The 20049-nt window shown below is 43.9% G+C and overlaps 1 protein-coding gene across 2 annotated transcripts in view; it reads right to left on the bottom strand.

The window, feature by feature from the left end:
- Positions 1 to 4425: 4425 nt before the first annotated feature.
- The window catches only part of Frs2 (fibroblast growth factor receptor substrate 2), an 80969-nt gene continuing 65345 nt past the window's right edge, over positions 4426 to 20049 (bottom strand). For both annotated transcript variants that reach the window (XM_021204936.2, XM_029542299.1), the window contains 6 exons: positions 18713 to 18804; positions 14991 to 15082; positions 12927 to 13113; positions 11670 to 11828; positions 11012 to 11175; positions 4426 to 9204 (listed from right to left, as the gene is read on the bottom strand). In XM_021204936.2, the coding sequence (XP_021060595.1) occupies positions 8254 to 9204; positions 11012 to 11175; positions 11670 to 11828; positions 12927 to 13113; positions 14991 to 15056 (1527 nt within the window). In that variant the 5' untranslated portion in view covers positions 15057 to 15082; positions 18713 to 18804 and the 3' untranslated portion in view covers positions 4426 to 8253. The remainder of the gene's footprint in view (positions 9205 to 11011; positions 11176 to 11669; positions 11829 to 12926; positions 13114 to 14990; positions 15083 to 18712; positions 18805 to 20049) is intronic.

The raw sequence follows: 20049 nt of genomic DNA, 5'->3' as shown, positions 1-20049 counted from the left end.
TTNNTNTNNNTAGTCCTGGCTGTCCTGGAACNCACTCTGTAGACCAGGCTGGCCTCGAACTCAGAAATTCACCTGCCTCTGCCTCCCAAGTGCTGGGATTAAAGGCGTGCACCACCATGCCTGGCTTAACAGTCATTATTTTTAATATGTCTGTGTGACCCTAGTTTACACTATCCTAAGGTTCAATATAACAAGGAGTGTGTTTGGGCCCAGGAAATTGTTATTTAAAATTTACCAGTCTTCTGTCGCAGGGAAATTTTTCTTAGGAATAGGTTGTGTGTGTTTTGTTTTGTTTTGTTCAAGACAGGGTTTCTCTGTGTAGCCCTGGCTGTCCTGGAACTAGCTCTGTAGACCAGGCTGGTCTTGAACTCATAGCTATCCTCCTGCCTCTGCCTCCTGAACAGCATTTTCATGAGCAGATTCCAGGTGGTATTTAGAAGCAATCACACTAAGATGCTAACATACCCGCACATTTTTAAAAAATATTTATTTATTATATGTAAGTACACTGTAGATCTGTCTTCAGACACTCCAGAAGAGGGCATCAGATTTCATTACAGATGGTTGTGAGCCACCATGTGGTTGCTGGGATTTGAACTCAGGACCTTTGGAAGAGCAGTCAGCGCTCTTAACTGCTGAGCTATCTCACCAGCCCTTACCCACACATTTTAAAAGGCTGCTTTCATTGTGCACAAAGTATATAGTGTCCAGTGGGTGAAGGGTTACCAGTGTCCCCTCCCTGTCAGACTTTAGAAGAGTAGGTGAACATAAAGAACGGCTTTGGAATAGAACAGGGAGACAGGCTGGCCATCCTGTCGCTCTGAGCTGAGCGGCAGCCAGGAGTCAGTCCCCTGGAATGGGGCTCTAGAGACTGTCTTCTCCTCGGCCTTTGGTCTCCCTCCTCTCCCCTCCCTTCACTTGGAACTGAGCTCCAATGGATTTGAATTTCAGCTTGTTTTTATAACTCGTTTTGTAATCTTGGGCTTCCACCAACGTTCTGAGTTGACTGACTGAAAGCTATTTCCAAAAGTCCCACCAGCTGAATGTATCATTTTACGCCCCCCCCCCCATGTTTGTTTATAACGTGTGTAGCATTTTTGAACTGGGAATGTTGCAGGGTCCATGGGCCACCCTTGCTTATTCCTCTAATCTGTTACTCCTCAGGTTCTCTTGAATTTTCTTTATCCCGTCTTATGACACCCCCACCCCACCCCACCCCACCTCCGCCACCCTCAGTCTTTCTTGCCTATGGCTGGAATTCCTTTGGTGAATTCTGTTAAGTGACTGCCCCTAGCTACATTACGTCTGTGCCTCAATTTCCTGGTGTATGAAATGGATGTAATCAGAATATGTATTTCACAAAAGCAAGACTAAATTGCTTAGCAGGTGGATGCCTGGGCTATAGCAAACTCTATTTAGCTTAGGTGGAATTCCAGTGTGTTTGGAAAACATTGCTTCTACAGCTGGTGTACTCAGAATGAAGTGTATTTAATAAGAGGTGACTTGGGAAAGAGAAGAGTCATTGTCTAGAGCAGTGGTTCTCTACCTTCCTCATGCTGCAACCCTTTAATACAGTTCCTCATGTGGTGGTGACCCCAGCCATAAGATCATTCTTATTGCTACTCAATAGCTGTAACTTTGCTATTGTTATGACTCATAATGTAAAAATCTGCAGCATTTTCTGATGATCTTAGGAGATCCCTGTGAAAGGGTTGTTCAAGCCCCATGACCCATGGGTTGAAAACTGCTAGTCTGGAGAGATATAACTAACTGAAGTAACAAACAACAGCCAGAACACAGGTGATGAGGCATTCCTCAAGAACTTCCGTAATACTATCCTAGGGGATTAGGACTCCAAAATCAACACCTACTTGGATTCTTACTGTCTGACACTAAACTATCCCTTCACTCACCATACAGGATGCTACTGCTTAACAGTCTGCCAGTGGGGCCAAGCAGCTTGCAGGATTAGCCAGGATCGTCGTCGTCGTCATCATCATCATCATCATCATCATCATCATCATCATCATCATCAATTTTAAATGTAGGAGTACTCTGTCTGCATATACACCTATATGTCAGAAGAGGGCATCAGATCCTTTTGTAGATGGTTGTGAGCCACCATGTGGTTGCTGGGAATTAAAGTCAGGACCTCTGGAAGAACAGCCAGTGTTCTTTCCCACTGAGCCATCTCACCGGCCCCAGCCAGGATGTCTTCCAATGGCTCAGCTGGCTCAGTGGTTACACATGCTGGTTCCTGGTGCAGGAGTTTGGTTTTCAGCACCCCTATCTGGCAGCTCTCAATTGCCTGTAACTCCAGATCTAGGAAATCGGGTCTTCTCTCAGGCTTCCAAGGATAGTCGCGCGCGCACACACACACTCACACATTAACATTTTAAGTTTTTAAATAAAGCAAGCTAGCATTTGTGATAGTGCCTGGTAGTTAAGGCATTTTACAAGTCAAAATTCTAATTTCTATGAAAAAAAAAAGTTGTCAGTATTTAAACACCACACCACATCACAGTTGTTTTTGCTGTGTTGATGGGTAGCCCTTCTGGAGCCTGTGGCTTTCAGTGGCAACGGCTGATTTCTCTTGTAATGAGTAGGGAATTCTCTTTCAGTATGTGGAGCCTCTATAAAAGAAAAGTATAATCATTATTATACTTTTTATGAGGTTGGACATATCTAAGGAAACCTTGATAGCCTCCAGTACACAAGAAATGCTTCTTCCATAACCTATGTACATTTTCTAGAACACATCTAGGCTTTAACTACACAACTGAATAAGATATTCATAAGAAAGTAAACCTCCAGATCCTGTTACACACACACACACACACACACACACACACACACACACACACACACGCGCGCGCGCGCGCGCACGCCTTTAAAAAACAAACAAAAAATACTTCCCTTAATTCCCCTATGGAATTTGACTACTGTCGTTCTAAAGTTCTAGAAGTTGTTTGTAATATGTAATCTGTTTTAGGGCTTAGTCCTTTGGAAGGAAAGGCACTGTCTTCTATTATTAGTGATGGTCTAACTAGTAGATTCTTTTGAGGATGAAGATGGCTGTCTTGGTGACTAGCACAAGGCTGACTTTAAGCTCATCTGTTAAATAAGAACATGTGACCAGTTACTGTCCGCAAAAGATCTTCCAGGAGAAGTACATAAGCAATCCAAAGCAGCTTTCTGAGTCTGAGCACTAATACCCTGGTCTTCAAAGATGCTTTGCACCACACCATAACCAATTTGAACATTCTCTAGTGTGTGGCCCATGTACACACCCAATCATTTGTGGGTTTGTCTAACCCCTGTATTGCTTAAATGATTTCCATCTCTGCTATACTAGACAAGACTTGGCAATCTCACTCAGTGGCTAAAATAAGGTTTGGATTCCCAGAACTGAGTGAGATAAATTAGAATGACCATTCACATTAGATACTAAGAAAGTCTGCCAAATAAATGTGTAATCTTTAACACAGTATATGTTCACTTTGAAAACAAATCTGGCTGGAGATGGCTCAGAGTTTAGGAGCACACACTGGTCCTGCAGAGGACCATGGTTTGTTTCCCACCAACCAGTCTATTGGGGATTGACTCTCTCTTCTGGTCTACATGGGCACTACATTCACTTGTACAGCAACACTCCCCAACTGAATAACACCTCTATCATGAAGTGTCAAGCAATACATGGAATATAAATACAGTAAAACTTTATGTAAGTATCCAACCAAACTTTTATTTGGGTTTTATTGCAATCTACTTTTGGCAATAAGGGAGAAGTGACCATAAGAACTCATCAGATTTGATTCCACAGAGCAGTTTTTCTGGAACACTGAAGGTCAGTGTATGTCAGCTCAGCTTCAGTATCACCTTGTACTCATCATGGATATTTATGCCCAGATGCTGACAGGGAAGGCCTTGCAAGATGCTACAGTCTAAGATGAAACCACATTTTACACATTCTAATTTTAGGATAGGAAAGTATACTAATACAATAAATAAGAGAATTTTAAAAGTGTTGCTTAGCCCTTGTTGAACAAAACTCCATTATTAGCTTATTCTTTAAGTACTCCAGTTAATAAAGGCTTGATTGTACTTCAAGGACTCTGACTTTTCCAAAGATTAACAACTAGTTATTACCTGTTACATCAAAAACAAAGCTTTCAAGCACTTCCACACTTGTTCTTAAAGCATGTTTACATCGTAGATAACTCCTTATGCCTGACAACACGGCTGACATGGCAGAAGAGTCCCACACTAGGACAACTGCGGGGTGGTCCTCCCACCCACACATCATCCACAGAGGAACACTCGGCCTCAGTGTAGAAGGTCTGTTTTATTGCCTTGCTACAGGACGTCTGACATTGGCACTGATGGGGAAGCAAGAACAAAGACAGAGGGGCCAGAGGGCCAGTAACGCCGTTACACACACAAGGTTTTATTGTAGTAACAGTGGTTACGTTTGCCAACCCAAGATTAACCTGCTGATATGAAACAGCATTAAAACACAATTTATGCATAATACAGTATCACGTTTTTCATTAGAGGAATATGGAATGTTTAGAAAAGAAATTAACCAAAGGGGAAGATTCGTATCTCATATACAATTTGGCAATGGTAGTCCCACTGTAGACAACTTTTATAAAAGAAAAATTAAAATCTAATAAGCTACCTTTATACAAAGTTGCTATATTTATGCCTTTATGTAGGAAAAAACATTTATAATGCAAATTAGAACATACAATAATCTTACATTATTATACAACGTAATGAAAATAGAAACATAACACAAAGTCTGTCCTTTATAAAACATCAACTTTGCATTTACTAATGCAAACTCGGCCCCCTGGTGACTACTGTACACTGTACCAGCCTGTTTCCAGGCTTCATTGTCCAACTGCCAGACAGTTTCAACGATAGGACGCTATGAAAGAACTGTGTTACACCCTGAACATTGAGGACGCAGGGTTGGGAACCAGGCAGCGAGCTGGCAGGGTGCTGGTCTGCGCAGGGCACACTGATGGGGGAAAGGATTTCAGGTTAACTCTTCAAGCCAAAATGTTTTCTACACACATGCTGTAATTTCGTACCAATGTCTTGATTCTAATTTGGCAAACATTAAGGAAAAAGTAAATAGTACCATATACTTCACATCAGAAATATGAATGAGATGCCAATACATTACTTCTGAATGATGTTTCTAAAGAATATATATATATTTATACATACACACTACACATTGCACAAAACACTTGGGTATTGTGGGTAGAAAACAGACAGGGGAACTGGGAAGTACTTGTTAGCTTGTTAAACCTTTGACTTGAGGCAAATACATGGTGGCACATTGCTGGGAAATGATGAACACATAAGGCCCTGTCCCATTTGCAATAGAACTTTAGTGAGGTACATTTTATATGCTGTGCACACCCACAGATTTGGGGTAGGCACAGTGGGGAGCACATACAAACACAGTTTGACTTACAACATAGTGTGTGTGGGGGGCAACATTAATATCTGTAATGACAGAGACTGCTTGGCAAAGTTTCCTAAGTCCGAACTGTGGTCTATTATGGATCTGCTGAGAAGTGAGTATTTCTGCTGAGTCTTTAAGAGTAAAGTGCGTGTCTCATCACTCCACAGCAGTGGGAGAACAAAGAACGATTTGCCCATCTTCTTGGAGGGAGAGAAGGAGGGAGGGAAGGCACCATATTTTCACTTTTCAAAGGAAGATGAAACTGGGAAACCCAACAGTCAGGAAACACTGGTGATACCCTATCAGCCTCCAGCCCTGGTCTGTAAGAGTGGTAGGAGCTATATGGACTATATGGACTAAGCAAGGGTTTTTATCTGGGGAGAAAAGAAGGGAGCAAGCATTCTATTTCCAAAACCAGAAAGTGGGGTCACATGGTGTAACCAACAAAACCAATGATCTAACATTAGGTTTGCTTTAGAAAATCTGAGACATATGGCTACAAATTTGTGCCAATAAAATATCTCACTCTAAAATTCACCAAATAGTAGTAGGTACATTCTTCCTGGACAGAGCCAAACGCCCATCATGAGACGACTGCAAAGGACACAGGGATTCTACAGGACTGGTTAAACAGAGACAAAGGTGGTTTCCAAAAGATATCTAGAACTTAACACACCTGTTTACCTCTTCCTAAGATTCATATTGTACCCTAAAACCAAATTCTTAGCAAATTGGTCCCATTTGCATTCTTAAGCCATACACTACTTAAAGCATAAGCTGTAATGATGATATTAGTCAGCTAAAAAATATAAAATCTAATTCAAATCTGAAGGGAAAAGTGAAGGGTGCAGAGAAAGAACAAAGCGCCCGGCCTGCAGATGGCTGAGCAGACCAGCCCTCTGAGGTGGAGGGCTACTTCTGTCTGGACCTGCGCTCTTCCCATAGCGTCCTTACCCCACATCACAAAACCACCACGGAAATTTGGCACAATTAGCAAGCTACTCAGAAGACATTTCAAATGGAACAGTGTATTAGATATGTAAACTGCACATGTAGCCACTACTCTCTTGAAGAGAACAGCAAACATTTTAGTTCACAGAGGGACAAGGAAAAGAAACGTCTGCTATGCTCTAAAGCAATGGCACTGAAGATGAGCACATGTAACAATCTATTTATTATGGCCCCATGCTACTGTTCTGCAAGTCCAGTCACTGTTCTGGGATGAGTTCCTAAATATACTGAAGGCCAGATGACTGAAACCTCTTTTTGATAAATCCCCCTTAGCCACATCTGGTATATCCAGATCATAACCCGAAACTTCCCAACTTCAGAGAAAAAGTAAACTATTTTGTAGGCTGCCCTTCCCTTTACTATACAGTGGTCTGGGAGTGTTCTGACTTCTAAGAGTTGCATAAACTTTATTCATTTCACACCGGCAATTATAACATAATCGCACTACTTTAATACTTCCCCGTTCCTGTTCTGCTGGCAACAACATTAACAGCTCACCAGCATCATGGGGTAATCAGGGCCCAGTTCCACGTGAGAGGACAGAAGAGTGGGCAGAGCGGGCCTGCAGCCCTGGAGCTGAGACAACCCCTGCTGAAGTGCAGCGCAGGGTGCCCCAGTGAGGACAGGACCTTCGGGGACTCATATGTTTAAGAGTCTCTTCCTTTTCTTCTCAGCTACTAAAGAGATCACCCATGGACACAAATGAACTTTAAAACCCAAACGATGCTTTTTTCATCAACTTGAAAAGTAAGCAAGAGATAAATACTGGACAGGGGCAACCCAGTTAGAGAATAAGTCAGCTCCAAATGGACCTTCAGGACCATAACAACGAACCCGCAGCCTAAGTAGTGACAGCAGACACACAATCCCATCCCAAACACACACAAACACTGAGTCGTAAATTGAAAGGGAGGCATCACATAACAAGGTAAGACAACACAAAGGCCAAAAGGGAAACTGAAGCTCAACGGGACTGAATGGCATGAGTGTCTACAGACACACGCGCTGTCAGTAATCTACCACAGACACACCGAGAGATCAGGGGTAGACTTTCAAATGCTTTTGGGTAAAGTGACCTGAGACTGACTCCTAAACCCATCCTAACTCTGAGTAAGATGCTATCTGGACACGCCTTTCAGATGACACCAGGAGGTGGGGACACAGAGCTGTCTCCTGCCTGCCTTCCAATCACAGCTATGAGACTGAATTTTTCCCAGCACACTCAAGACAGAGGTGCTGACTGGTACAAAAGGAAGTGTGGTTCTCTTTGTTTCTTTGACACAAATTTGGCCCAAGTTAAAACGCCTTTAAGTAATGAAATAAAATCCTCACATTCCATGCTTGTGACCATACCCTGTGAACAGTGATCTACGAGGGTTCCTGTCATGGCCCAGAATTATGTTAGCAATGCGCATTATCAAGAAACTTTATAAAAGGTTCAAGCGCCAACCACAACTCAGACATGAAAGCTAAGCATCCCTCAGGACGCGGAGGACAGATCACCCAGCACGGCACTGACTTCAATTCTCGTGGTAAGTAGGCACTGTGAGAATGGGTGCTGCTGGACAGTGAGTAGATATCAGGAGATGAGTGTTCTCTAAGGAGTACCTGCTCTGCATTAATTCCCTTTAAAGATGCACAGGAAAGATTCAGGAAAAAAAGACCAGTCTATAAAAGGAGTTAGTGTAGAAATGAGAAGGAAGCATCGCATCTTCACTCTGAAGCCTCTGCGGAGGTGGGACGGCCGTAGTGCCCCGGGCTCACACGGGCAGGTCGGTGCTATTGTGCCTCGTCTTCCGAGACGTGCCGTCGTCCCGGGGCAGTGCTCTCTGCAGGTTGGACATAGCAGCGGTTCTCTCAATGTCGATCACGGCGTACAGCTCTGTGCGCCGCGTGGGGGTTTGCGGGAGGGGGGTGGTGGGCGTTTTTGGAGTCTGAGGGTTGTCGGAGTCACTGCCCCCTTCCAAATCCACCTGTATATAATTGAGTTGCCTATGTTCTAAACTGGGGCGCCTGATATCAAAGTTAAAGACTGTAGGTGTACAATCCCTGCGCCTTGAATAGTCTATTTTGTGAGCACTTGCCGGCACTGTTACATTCTCTGTATTAACATAGTTATGCATTGGATCTAGATTATTATGGTAGCCATTTAGAGATGGGGTCTTTGGTCCTAAATTGTCATCTTCATCCCTACTGAGCTTGCGGGCTTCCCAAACAGGAGGCAAAGATGGTAAATTTTCATAGTTTAATAGTGCAGGTCTTCTCTGCGCTGAGTTGTTGATATTCTGGGTGTCTGAGGTGCTGGTAGGTGTCAGACGACCTCTCCTGACCCCTGAGGCACTGGGGATAGATAGCCCGTTTATGTTTTCATACACCAGTTTGTTGACAGGGGGCACATCTCTGCGCTCGTCGCTGTCATAGCCAGTGTCCCACTCTGTGCTGCCCACTCCACTCCCACTGACTGGGTCTTTTCCGAGTTGCTCCAGTTTCTCCTTTTCCATTAACTGCTTCTGGACAGGGGTTGGTCCTAGAACAAACCTGACTCCTTCAGGCTTAAGAAGCACTTGAGGGTCCCTGTCCTCGGGGTTACTCGGCTCTTCTTTTGGTGTGTTGCTCTCAGCATTAGAAACCCTTGCCTCTGGAGGAACATGCACACTTGCACGGTTTTTTCGCTCCTCTTGCACACCTGTAGTGTTAACATAAGTATGTACCTAAAAAGAAACAGAGCAAACCAGTCAAGTGTGAAGCACAAAACAAGAGCAGGCCGACGAATCGGGGAGCCTGAGGACCCAAGAGAGTTCACAATTCTTCACACCCACAAGGCCGCTCACAACTTTCTGTAACTACAGTGCCCTCTTCTAGCCTCTACAGGCACTGCACACATAAACATGGGCAAAACACCCATACACATAAAATGTTTAAAAAGATACTGGTCACGTCAATTTGTCCTATTTATTTATTTATTGAAACAGGGTCTTACTATGTAGTCCAGGCTAGCATCAAACTAGACTCAACTGCCTCTACTTCCCAAATGTTAGGGTTATTGGTTTGTGCCACCGTTCCTGGCTTACATATGTTAATTTTATCCCTTTCTCTTTAAATGTACTGCTATCTTAAAATGTTTACACCTATCTTTTTACCTAATCAAAAAATTGGAGGTAGGGAAAGTATGCAGAAATCTCATAAGTTATAAAAAGAATAACTACTTAAAAATGACATGCAGCATTATATTGCAGTATTGTATTCATCAGGAAGTCAGCTGACCATGGTGACACAGATCTATAGCCCTGGTATCCTGGCAGAGGCAGGAAGATAGACAAGTGTGAGGCGATCACAGGCTATAACAGGACGACCCCCCACCCCTCGTGAAAGAAAGAAAGAAAGAAAGAAAGAAAGAAAGAAAGAAAGAAAGAAAGAAAGAAAGAAAGAAAGAAAGAAAGAAGAGAAGAGAAAAGAAAAAGTAGGAAAGAAATCAGAACCAAATAGCTTCTCTTTTTGTAGCTCTCAGGTATTGACACATGACTCAGAAGTTAGAAACAACAAGCACGGAAGGAAGAGGCAGCTCTGTCACCATCGACAAAGTGGAAATCCCTGTGTAAGAGTTCTATACAATTTATAGATGCAAAAAAGCTGCCACCAGTCAGGCGTGGTGGTGCACGCCTTTAATCCCAGCACTCAGGAGGTAGAGGCAGGCAGATTTCTGAGTTCAAGGCCAGCCTGGTCTACAGAGTGAGTTCCAGGACTGCCAGGACTATACAGAGAAACCCTGTCTCAAAAAACAAAACAAAAAAACAAAAACAAAAACAAACAAAAAACAAACAAACAAAAAAAACCTGCCACCTAGTAAGGTATTGTCACTGCTTAGAAATGTCTGATAGTACTGTAGAAGACAATCTACAAGTATCTGACAGACTCTACCTAAGAATTTTAGGGTTCAAAACGAAATGCAAAATGAAATGAAAAAGTAGATATAATTATAGTAAATAAACGGTTAATATGCAAAGAACTATACTTTAAAAACACTAAAAAAAACCTGTTAATCAAAAATGATCATACAATTTACAAAGGATAAACTTATCTGATAATATATAATGTTCAAATACTTGGCTCTACATTTGAACTAGTTATGAACTCCAAACAGCTCCAAACAGCCTCAACAGCAAAATCTGCCAAATCTCATGTGTGGTTCACTGCTAACAAAGACCGGAGCATCCAAAGCAGCATAAAAGCCTGACCCACCGATGGCTGCCCAGTAGTCATCGACAGCTGCACCTCTCGACGGACAGACTAAGTACTGCAAAGTGTCTACTATCAGCACTCAGGAGGCAGAGGCAGGGGGATCTCTGTGAGTCCCAGGCCAGCCAGGGCTGCGTAGGAAACCCCTTACTCAGAAAGGAAAGAGAAGTGAAGCCCCCAACATCTGTGTGTACTCCAGCCCAGGCTAGCAAATGAAAACCACTTCTATGCACAAGTGATGTACCCCACAGAATCAGTTTCCGGACACAGTGGTGACCTTACCTGTTCCTCAGCGACAAGCAAAGGGTGTGTGGACTCTTCACCGACTGAAGGTAAGCGAGCACTCCCCACAGAAGGGTGCCGGCTTGAGGGGTGGGATGAAGCGTCTCCAAACGAGGGGTAGCGGGGATACCCATTAGGTAAGTTCTGAGCACCGAGCCCTGGAGCTGCAGTTTGTTTGTTGTGTTGAGAAGAAAGGCAGGACATGGAGTAGGGCAGAGAATAAAAAGAATAAAAAGACTGCACACTGGGAGTTGGTGACACTGGCTGTTCTTTCTGTAGTGCTGGTGCTGAAACCCCCACCCATCCAGGCAAGGCAAGCATTCATTCCCACACTGACCTAGTCTCCTACCTTGAACTGACAGTCTAGACAATGTGACACATTTAATGTTTTTATTTTTAAAATGTTTGTAACTAAAGCTAGCAGGGGTTTTGTGGCTGTTCATCACCATTTCTAACTGTTCTTCCCCCTCCCCCCACCAAGACAGGGTTTCTCTATGTAGCCCTGGCTGTCCTGGAACTCAGAAATCTGCCTGCCTCTGCCTCCTGAGTGCTGGGATTAAAGGTGCGCACCACCACCGCCTGGCCATTTCTGACTGTTACAGAGTGAATCTCCATATGAACGTCTGACATGCAAACATGGAAGGAAAAGGCTACTCACTTGTAGGTGTCCGAGGTGTCCTAGGGACTTCCAACTCTGTCTGATGACTACTCCTTTCTACAACCGGCTCTTCCACCACATTTATACTATTATTTTGCATAATCTCTTGCAACATGTTAAATAATTCTTCTGCACGGGCACACTTAAAAGCAAAAATCCCTACAAATATAAATCAAGAGCAAAACATGGTAACCATGCCTTTAAAAAGCTATAGGAACTTCGGTCAAAAGAATTTCCTAGTCAGTAATAACTGCAGAGATTGAGTCAAAGGACCAAAAACAAATGACTATTGAACATTTGGTCATATTTCCCCTCTAAGGCCCAAGGAACAGTACAGAAAGGCAGAAAACTGTCAGACTCAAAGAAAGGGCAAGGAGTGGTCTGCAATGCTGATTTCCGGACATGACAGCAGCCGTTATCGTGTACACGACAACTGAACTTATTAGATCCATCAACATACCCTACTGTTGGGTAGGAGAGCTGGCTCAAGGGGCTTTGGGAAAGATACACTTATCAATGGTGCAGCCTTTGGTAAGGTGCCGTATACCCCTGAACAAACCCTCACACATGTTCCTGTAAATGACTCTAAATGAAACCCACTCAGTTTCTCCAAGCTGTCACCCCTCCAGCCCCTGCACACCAAATGATGTGAAAGTAGATGGAGGACCATCTAGGAAAAGACAGGGTTAGCAAGAGTGGGAGGTGGGTGTGATCATACTTTATCATGAACATTCGTGAAAATGCCAATGAAGCCCACTTTATGTATAATGAATATATGGCAATGAGACTTTTTCTAAGTTGTAAGAGCACTCAGAAAGGAAGACATTGTGAAACAGGCACCGTGGCAGTCTGAATGGCCCCCAGACTCATATATTTCAGTGTCTAGTTTATATGAGCAGCACTAGGAGGTGTGGCCTTGTGTTGTGAGGCTGTGTGTCATTGGGAAGCCCATGCCAGGCCAGCGCTCTCTGCCTGCTGCCTGTAGATCTGGATGTTAAAGCTCTTAGCTCTGCACTGCTACACTCTTTACATTCTTTGCCCAAGAAGTGAGAGCCGAAAAAGACAGTTAACACTTTATTTCTATCAAGTGCACAGTGTTTTGTGCATGCTTGGTAAATGAATCCATAACTTATGTCTACTTCCAAGTGCTAGGTGGACAAGCCTGTGTCTCCATGCTGTCTTGTATGCAGAGTAACTGAAAGTGTAATGCTTCACATATAATACTATCATCTGGAGAAAAAGAAAGGCTTTCCCTACCTTGTCCAGTTTGACACCTTCGACCACTTTCAAAAGAAAACAGATTTGAGTCATAGCCATATCGTCGTAGGCAGAGGTAGTGCCATTTTACCGAGTCACGTTTCCGGGTGTACAGAATCAGCTCTGTGTCTGTGAGCTCCATTACACCAGAGCCTAGCTCATTCCCATCGTCATCCACATTAATGACCTAAAAGGAGATGAGAGCAACTTAACATTTCACTACCTTTTAGATAAAAAGCACTGCTGAGAATTCCATCAGTTTCCCTTCACCTGCTGCTTTATTCACCACCAGTGTGTGTAGGGCATGGACTATGTCCCAGTGAGATAGAGAATTTACATTCCCACTTAATAAGACACAAATACCAAGTGAGATGGTTTGATTGTTGACAAATGAATGCAACAGAGCCTGCACAAGGAGGCGACGGTAGCCTAAGGTGGATGAAAAAAAACAATGGTCCCTCCTTTAGGCCAGAGTAGGATTAACTTTTCAGAGGAAATCTGGTGGCTCATAAAATGCATGGCACAGCATGAAGGCACGATGCTGAAACAGAATAAAGAACGCACCTTTCAAAGAGACCAAATTCAGACAGGCACAAAGTCCATCTAATGAGAGGACTGGGTATACGGCTCAGTGGTAGAGCATGTGATTAGCATGCCTGAGGTCCCAGGTTCCACTCCCAGTGTTGCAACATAGAAAATGACCAGAGACTGACTAAAGGGTAACACACAGAGAAACTACTCTTCCTGGGGCATGAGCAGGTGCTCTCCATGATCTCCATGTGTGTTCTTCGTGTCATCTTCCTAACACCTTAGACCACAGGCTTCCACTGCACCAGCGGAAGGGCGACTTACTAATCACACAGACTGCCCAAGAGAGCAAAGCTGTTAAGTAACAGGGCTTGAAGTTACACAGAGTCATGCAGAGGCAAGGATCCCAAGTGCAGCGGGGTAGGAGTGTAAGGGACACTAACCAGTCTGGGAACAGCTATGGAAGGGTGAAGGAGGACTAACTGTATGCTAACCTCAGCATGGAGAGTAGTGTAGGTAAGAAATCAAGCCAGACATGGTGGCACATGCATGCAGTTCCAGCTAGGAAAGAGGACTGGGACTGCACGCAGCCTTAGATACAGTGAGACTCTTGTACCAAGAAAAGCCCCATGATCTAAGCATGCTCGAGGATGTCTCCGAGACAGTGAGGGCCTCGACACTCATGGCAGCAGCACTTACAAAGTGTCAGACCTTAGAGAAGGTTTTCCAGTCACTGTGGACATGCCCTCCAATGAAGATTTCTACATGCTGACCGTGACATACATGATTCTCATCTATAATACACATCTGCCCTGAGGTGCTATCACATCATATCCTACAGCAGTGGGCTAACAGACTATGTACTCTAAGACTGACCCAAAAGAGAATTATTCTTCAATGTAAGATTTTGTTACAGTAATAGAAAGTTCACAAGTGCTGAGATTGTAGTTTTGAGAAAATTGTAAAATGACATTTAAAAAAATTATTACCAAATCTATGTGATTATCTGGATAAAAAGGACCAAATGAAAACTAAAAAAATGATCCCTACTGTGGTCTGTCCCCCTAACAGCTCATGCGTAGGAGGCTTGGTCATCAGAGGCAGTAGTACATTTAAGAGCCGAGGCATGGTGGGAGGCCCTTATGCTATTAGGGGTGTGCCTTAAAAAGGGATCAATACAGTTCCTGTGAGACTTGAGGCAGTCCACAGTCTCTCTCCCACACAGAGGTAGTCTAGCAAAAGGGTTCTTTCTTGGGCAGGGCCCGTGCTATGCTGACTGAAGTCTCTTCTTCAGAACTGTGAACTGTGCACACCTCTCTGCTTTTTACGTACTTAGCTTTAGTTGTTTGCTGCAGCAGTGAAGAAGAGAGCAACAACCCATATTGTTAGTAAGAAAGCACCACTGTTTACTCAAATACGAAAAGGCACACTGTGGGGGAAGAGGGGCATTAAAAAAAGGCAACACAGATCAAGTCTCTGAGGACGTCTATCCAAGTAGGCAGGAGACACATTTACAGTTCTGCTGGTTTTACTGACCTTAAACTTGTTCCGATGGTTATCTGGGACAGTGTCTTTATCTGGACAGCTACAACAGCTACCCATGGCTTCTTCAGAAGACCATGTGAGCACTACAAAGAAAATAATTTGAAGAAAATTATTATACACAGGATACAAAAGATCCAAAACAGGAAAAGACTACAAAGCATCCTGTATAAGCATGATACTTTGATGTAGAAAATAAAGCCCAATAATGTTAATGTTTAGGACTAAATTTCATTCAACTAGTTGGTCAATTTATGCTTTTAATAAGAGTAAATTGCCCGCAGGATACACAACACAGAAACTCACATTTCTAGTTTAATTTATAACAGTCTGCTTATTCTACAACCTGGGCAACCTGATATTTTGTGTATTTAATTCTTTGCCACAGAAGGTCAGATAGGAAAGGTTACAGAGGTGAGATTCATGTTCAAGGCCTTTCCAAATAAACACAGGAGAATGTCAAAGCATTCCTTCTAACAGAGTATCGCGGTAGGGTGAACCTGATGTGTGTTACACAGGAATGAAGCTGCACAGGCCATAACCTCACAAGCACAGATCTGACTGAAACCATTAGACACTTCTTCACACTTTCAGGGTTAATAACCAAACCCTCCTCCTCTTCCTCAGTTAGAGTAGTAGACTGCCTTCCCCCAGATCAGCCTACTGTCTCCTGTCCTTCCACACAGCTTTCTATGGCTTCCCCTTCTCAAGATTAAACTTCCTGACTCCAGCCCCATTGGGCCGACTTAGAATTGTTTTAGACTTCCCACCCATCCCATCTAAGCCTCCCAGGCTGTCCTGATAGCAAAGCATCCACCATGCTTTGTATGCAAGAACTGGGGTTGGCTATCTTTATGTCCCGTTCTCCCTCCATTAGGAGCCCCTTCCAGCAGAAGCAGACCACACTCATCTGTGCAGACCTAGTGTTCAGCACAAGATAGGTACTGTAGGCCATCTGTGAGCCTGCAGAGTGATAACCGCCAGTGTCCCCACAGTGAACTGTCTCGGCCTTTTACCACTTTTTGTTGCAATAGTTCTGTCTGTACTGACTCACTCCACTGTGACCTTGCTGGGGATAGGCCCTGTCCTCTTCATTTCCTAGAGCGCTACCCTACTGTCCAACACAGAGCATGCTCCATATATGTTAAGTTTTTTTTAACCAAGAAGGGCTAAATTATTAATTTTGTAAACGTTTTTAAGTTTACAAAAAGATGTAATTGATGGAAACATTTTGAAAATCTTAAAATTATATAGCATTCTTTCCCCACCCTCCTTAAAACTCATTCATTTTAACCAAAAAAGGGAGATACTCAGATGTCTGTTTGAAATTTCGTTGCCCGCAGGATACACTTGAGTGAGATTAACTCAGAAATCATCAGAAAACTGAACTGGGAAGAAAACCTAGCAACACAGCAGCAGCAGCAGGCACAGGAAGAAAACCTAGCAACACAGCAGCAGCAGGCACAGGGAGAAAACCTAGCAACACAGCAGCAGCAGGCACAGGGAGAAAGGCCTGACTTTAGCGCCACAGCCAACAGTGCTGAGTGGCTAACTGTACAGAGGAGCAGGGAGGTGCTCTACTACAGTGTGGGTGCTCAGGACTCCTAGTGCCTGTGAAGACGGATGCAGCATCGACAATCCTAGCCTGAGGTTACAAAAGAGCTAAAGATGTCAATATGGGTTTGAGGGAGGAGCTTAGAAAGCCAGACTCCATGGACCACTAAAGCTATTAAGTGAAGGAGAGCGGGGCTGGAGGCAGCTTACCACAGGAGAGCACTCAATACTGTGCAGAGGCCTGGTTCCCAGCACTCAGGTGATGGCCCACAATCCCTTGTAACTCCAGTTCCAGGATCCACTGCTCTCTGACTTTTGAGGGCTCGTGCACGCACATACATATGGATACACATACATACACTCAAGCCCACACACAGAGGTATGTGAAGGCTGGCTTCAAATTTATTTTTTATTTATTTTTTATTTTTTTGGTTTTTCGAGACAGGGTTTCTCTGTGTAGCTCTGGCTGTCCTGGAACTCACTCTGTGGACCAGGCTGGCCTTGAACTCAGAAATCCGCCTGCCTCTGCCTCCCGAGTGCTGGGATTAAAGGCATGTGCCACCACACCCGGCTTGACCTCAAATTTATAACTGTCCTTTCTCAAGTTTTCTAAGGACCGAGAACACCACGGGCACATTGTCTTAGGTGTCATGTAATTAAAGAAGCGGATCAATGGGCCAGAAAAGGGGTTTTTCTTTCCTTTTTTAAGACATAGAGGGCCTTTAATCCCAGCACTCGGGAGGCAGAGGCAGGCGGATTTCTGAGTTTGAGGCTAGCCTGGTCTACAGAGTGAGTTCCAGGACAGCCATGGCTACACAGAAAAACCCTGAGTTTGAGGCCAGCCTGGTCTACAGAGTGAGTTCCAGGACAGCCAGAGCTACACAGAGAAACCCTGTCTCGAAAAAAAAAAAAAAAAAAAAAAAAAAAAAAACAAACCATAGAGGGGAAGCGCATGGGGAGCCTAACTAACAGAGTGAGCTGAGGACCTAAAGAAGGTGTAGGTACAGGGATCAGACCGTGACGCCTACCGAGAGGTGGCGGACTCTGAGGCGAGAGAAGACCTAAGAATGGAAGGGACTAGAGAGGTGACTTCAGGTTCAGAGGATGGGGTGTCTTCTTCTGGCCTCTATTGTTACCTGTAGGGCATACATGCACACACATACACACATGTGCATATATACACATATGTACACACACATATTAAAGGCAGACAGGTGATAACAGCAAATAAGCTGAAGTTGATGGCATCTCCCATCTTATAAAATACAAGGAACAGGTTGCAAAGTGAGGGAGCTTTAGAGACTGGTAAATGACTGAGTGGCCAAGAAGAGTTTTAGACATGAGGACCTTGGCAGGAAATGAGAGTCAGGAGCATGCACTTGTCAGTTAGAGGGCTTGACCGATTTGATTGATCTAGGGTCTGAGGGTAGAGGAGACAGGTATCACAGATGTTCTGGTCAGGAAAGAAGCAAAGCAGAGGACGAAGGACAAGGGTTTCAGCATGAAAGCAGCGGCTCGGCATGAGTGAGGAACTCCAGCTGACGAATGCTGGCAATACTGGTCCACACAGGTCTGCAATGAGGGGTCCAGTGCCCTGAGCTCCTCCCGCAAGTGTGCCTGCTGTTGTGGAGCCCATTCTCACGTGGACATCCGGAGGGGCTGAGGCCTCAATTCTAACGGCCGTGCACTGCCTAAAGGATGGGGAATCTGCACTCAGGTTTCTGTGCCCTCCTTGGGAACCACCCTGTCCTAGGCACAGAGATAGGTGGGCGCTGGAGTCTGCATTCTGAGCAGCAGACTGGTATCTGAAGCCACATCTCTGTGGACAGCTCATAATAAGCACCGGCATTTTAAACAGAGAACCGCGTGAGCTCATTAGCACATTTCTACAAACCAGAACTCAGCTCATATATAAGGGGTCTTATGCTCTCCCAGAGCACAGTTATCTTGAGTGCATTTAGCAAGAGGGAGCTTTGGTCTGTGATGAAAAATTTCACAATCAGCTGACTATTCTATATTAGTAAACACTGTGTTTGTTTAATAAAAGCCATTTGTCCTTATTTTTCTAGGGATAGGGGAGTCAGCAAATCAACACACAACATGTTTACATTCAACAAAATGATGTTGATTGGTTCTTTCTTGTAAGGCAAATTTCAACTTACCTAGATCTGGCCATTAATATTGTTAGCCTCTGATGCTGCATCAGGAGATTAATCATATTTCAAAATACAAGGTCTTCGTTTGGTACTTTAACCTAGAAATAACAGAAAAAAATGAATGTCTTTCCGGCAGTTGGGTCCACTGCGTACATCACTGTACTGAGTGCACGCACTTCACTGAAGCACATGTCCAGCCCTGAGACACCATTTTTCAAAGACAACATGGCTTCTTAAGAACTATAGGTCTCAAAAGATATTTGACAACAATAAAAGGGGATTTGCTTTGAGTTTTTAAATATATTTTTAATTAATTCTGAGAATTTCACACAATTTTTTTTAATCATTTTTACGTTAATGTATGTTCATGTGTTTTGTCTACATGTATGTCTGTGCATCATGTGCATGCATGAGGCCTGTGGAGGCTATCATCAGAGAATTGAGAGCCGTCATGTGGGTGTGAGGCCTCAGGCCTGGGTCCTCTAGAGGAGCAACAGTGCTCCTGACTGTTGGGACGTCTCTCCACTCGGTTTTTGTGTTTAAAATTTATTTTTATTTTATATGTATGGGTTTTGCCTGCATGTACGTCTGTGTACCACAAACATGTCTGGTGCTCAGGCCAGAGAGGGTGTTGGATCCCATGGAACTGTAATTGACAGCTGTGAACAGAATGGACCCTGGCTCTTCTCATAGACAGCAGTGCTCTTAGATACTAGCCGGCTCGCCAGCCCCAGGCAAAGTGTGAATGCTCAATGATCAAAACTATCTTTAACATCAAATGGGCAATGAATGTGAGGTGTTTCTGACAGTAGTCTAATGCAGTGTAATGCGTGACTTCACTATCTGTGTTTCACCCAAACATCAGGGAATACAGCTCAGAACACCTCAGCTCAGGCCGGGGAACACTCAATGCTGGCAACTTCAGCACTTCTATGGTCCACATAGTTTTCTGCCCCTGTACAAACATACAGGCAACTACAGAAACAAAGACACCATTTTCCTGTCTTTACCTCCCACAGGTAAGTATACAATGAGTCTATCCCTGACTGACACCACACTGGGAGGCTTGATTTTAAGGAACACTGACTGAGCTGCTCACTCAAGTGCCATAAAAGTTGTTCAGGGAATTTTGGTTTGGCCTAGGACAGGAATGGTTGTAAACATACTCTTGCCACTTCTTTTTTTCTTTTTAAAAAATATTTATTTATTATTATATCTAAGTACACTGTAGCTGTCTTCAGACACACCAGAAGAGGGCATCAGATCCCATTACAGATGGTTGTGAGCCACCATGCTGGGATTTGAACTCATGACCTTTGGAAGAGCAGTCAATACTCTTAACC

The sequence above is a fragment of the Mus pahari genome, chromosome 9 (assembly GCF_900095145.1).
Source record: "Mus pahari chromosome 9, PAHARI_EIJ_v1.1, whole genome shotgun sequence".
Taxonomy (NCBI): domain Eukaryota; kingdom Metazoa; phylum Chordata; class Mammalia; order Rodentia; family Muridae; genus Mus; species Mus pahari.
This window is presented reverse-complemented; position numbering and strand designations above follow the sequence as displayed.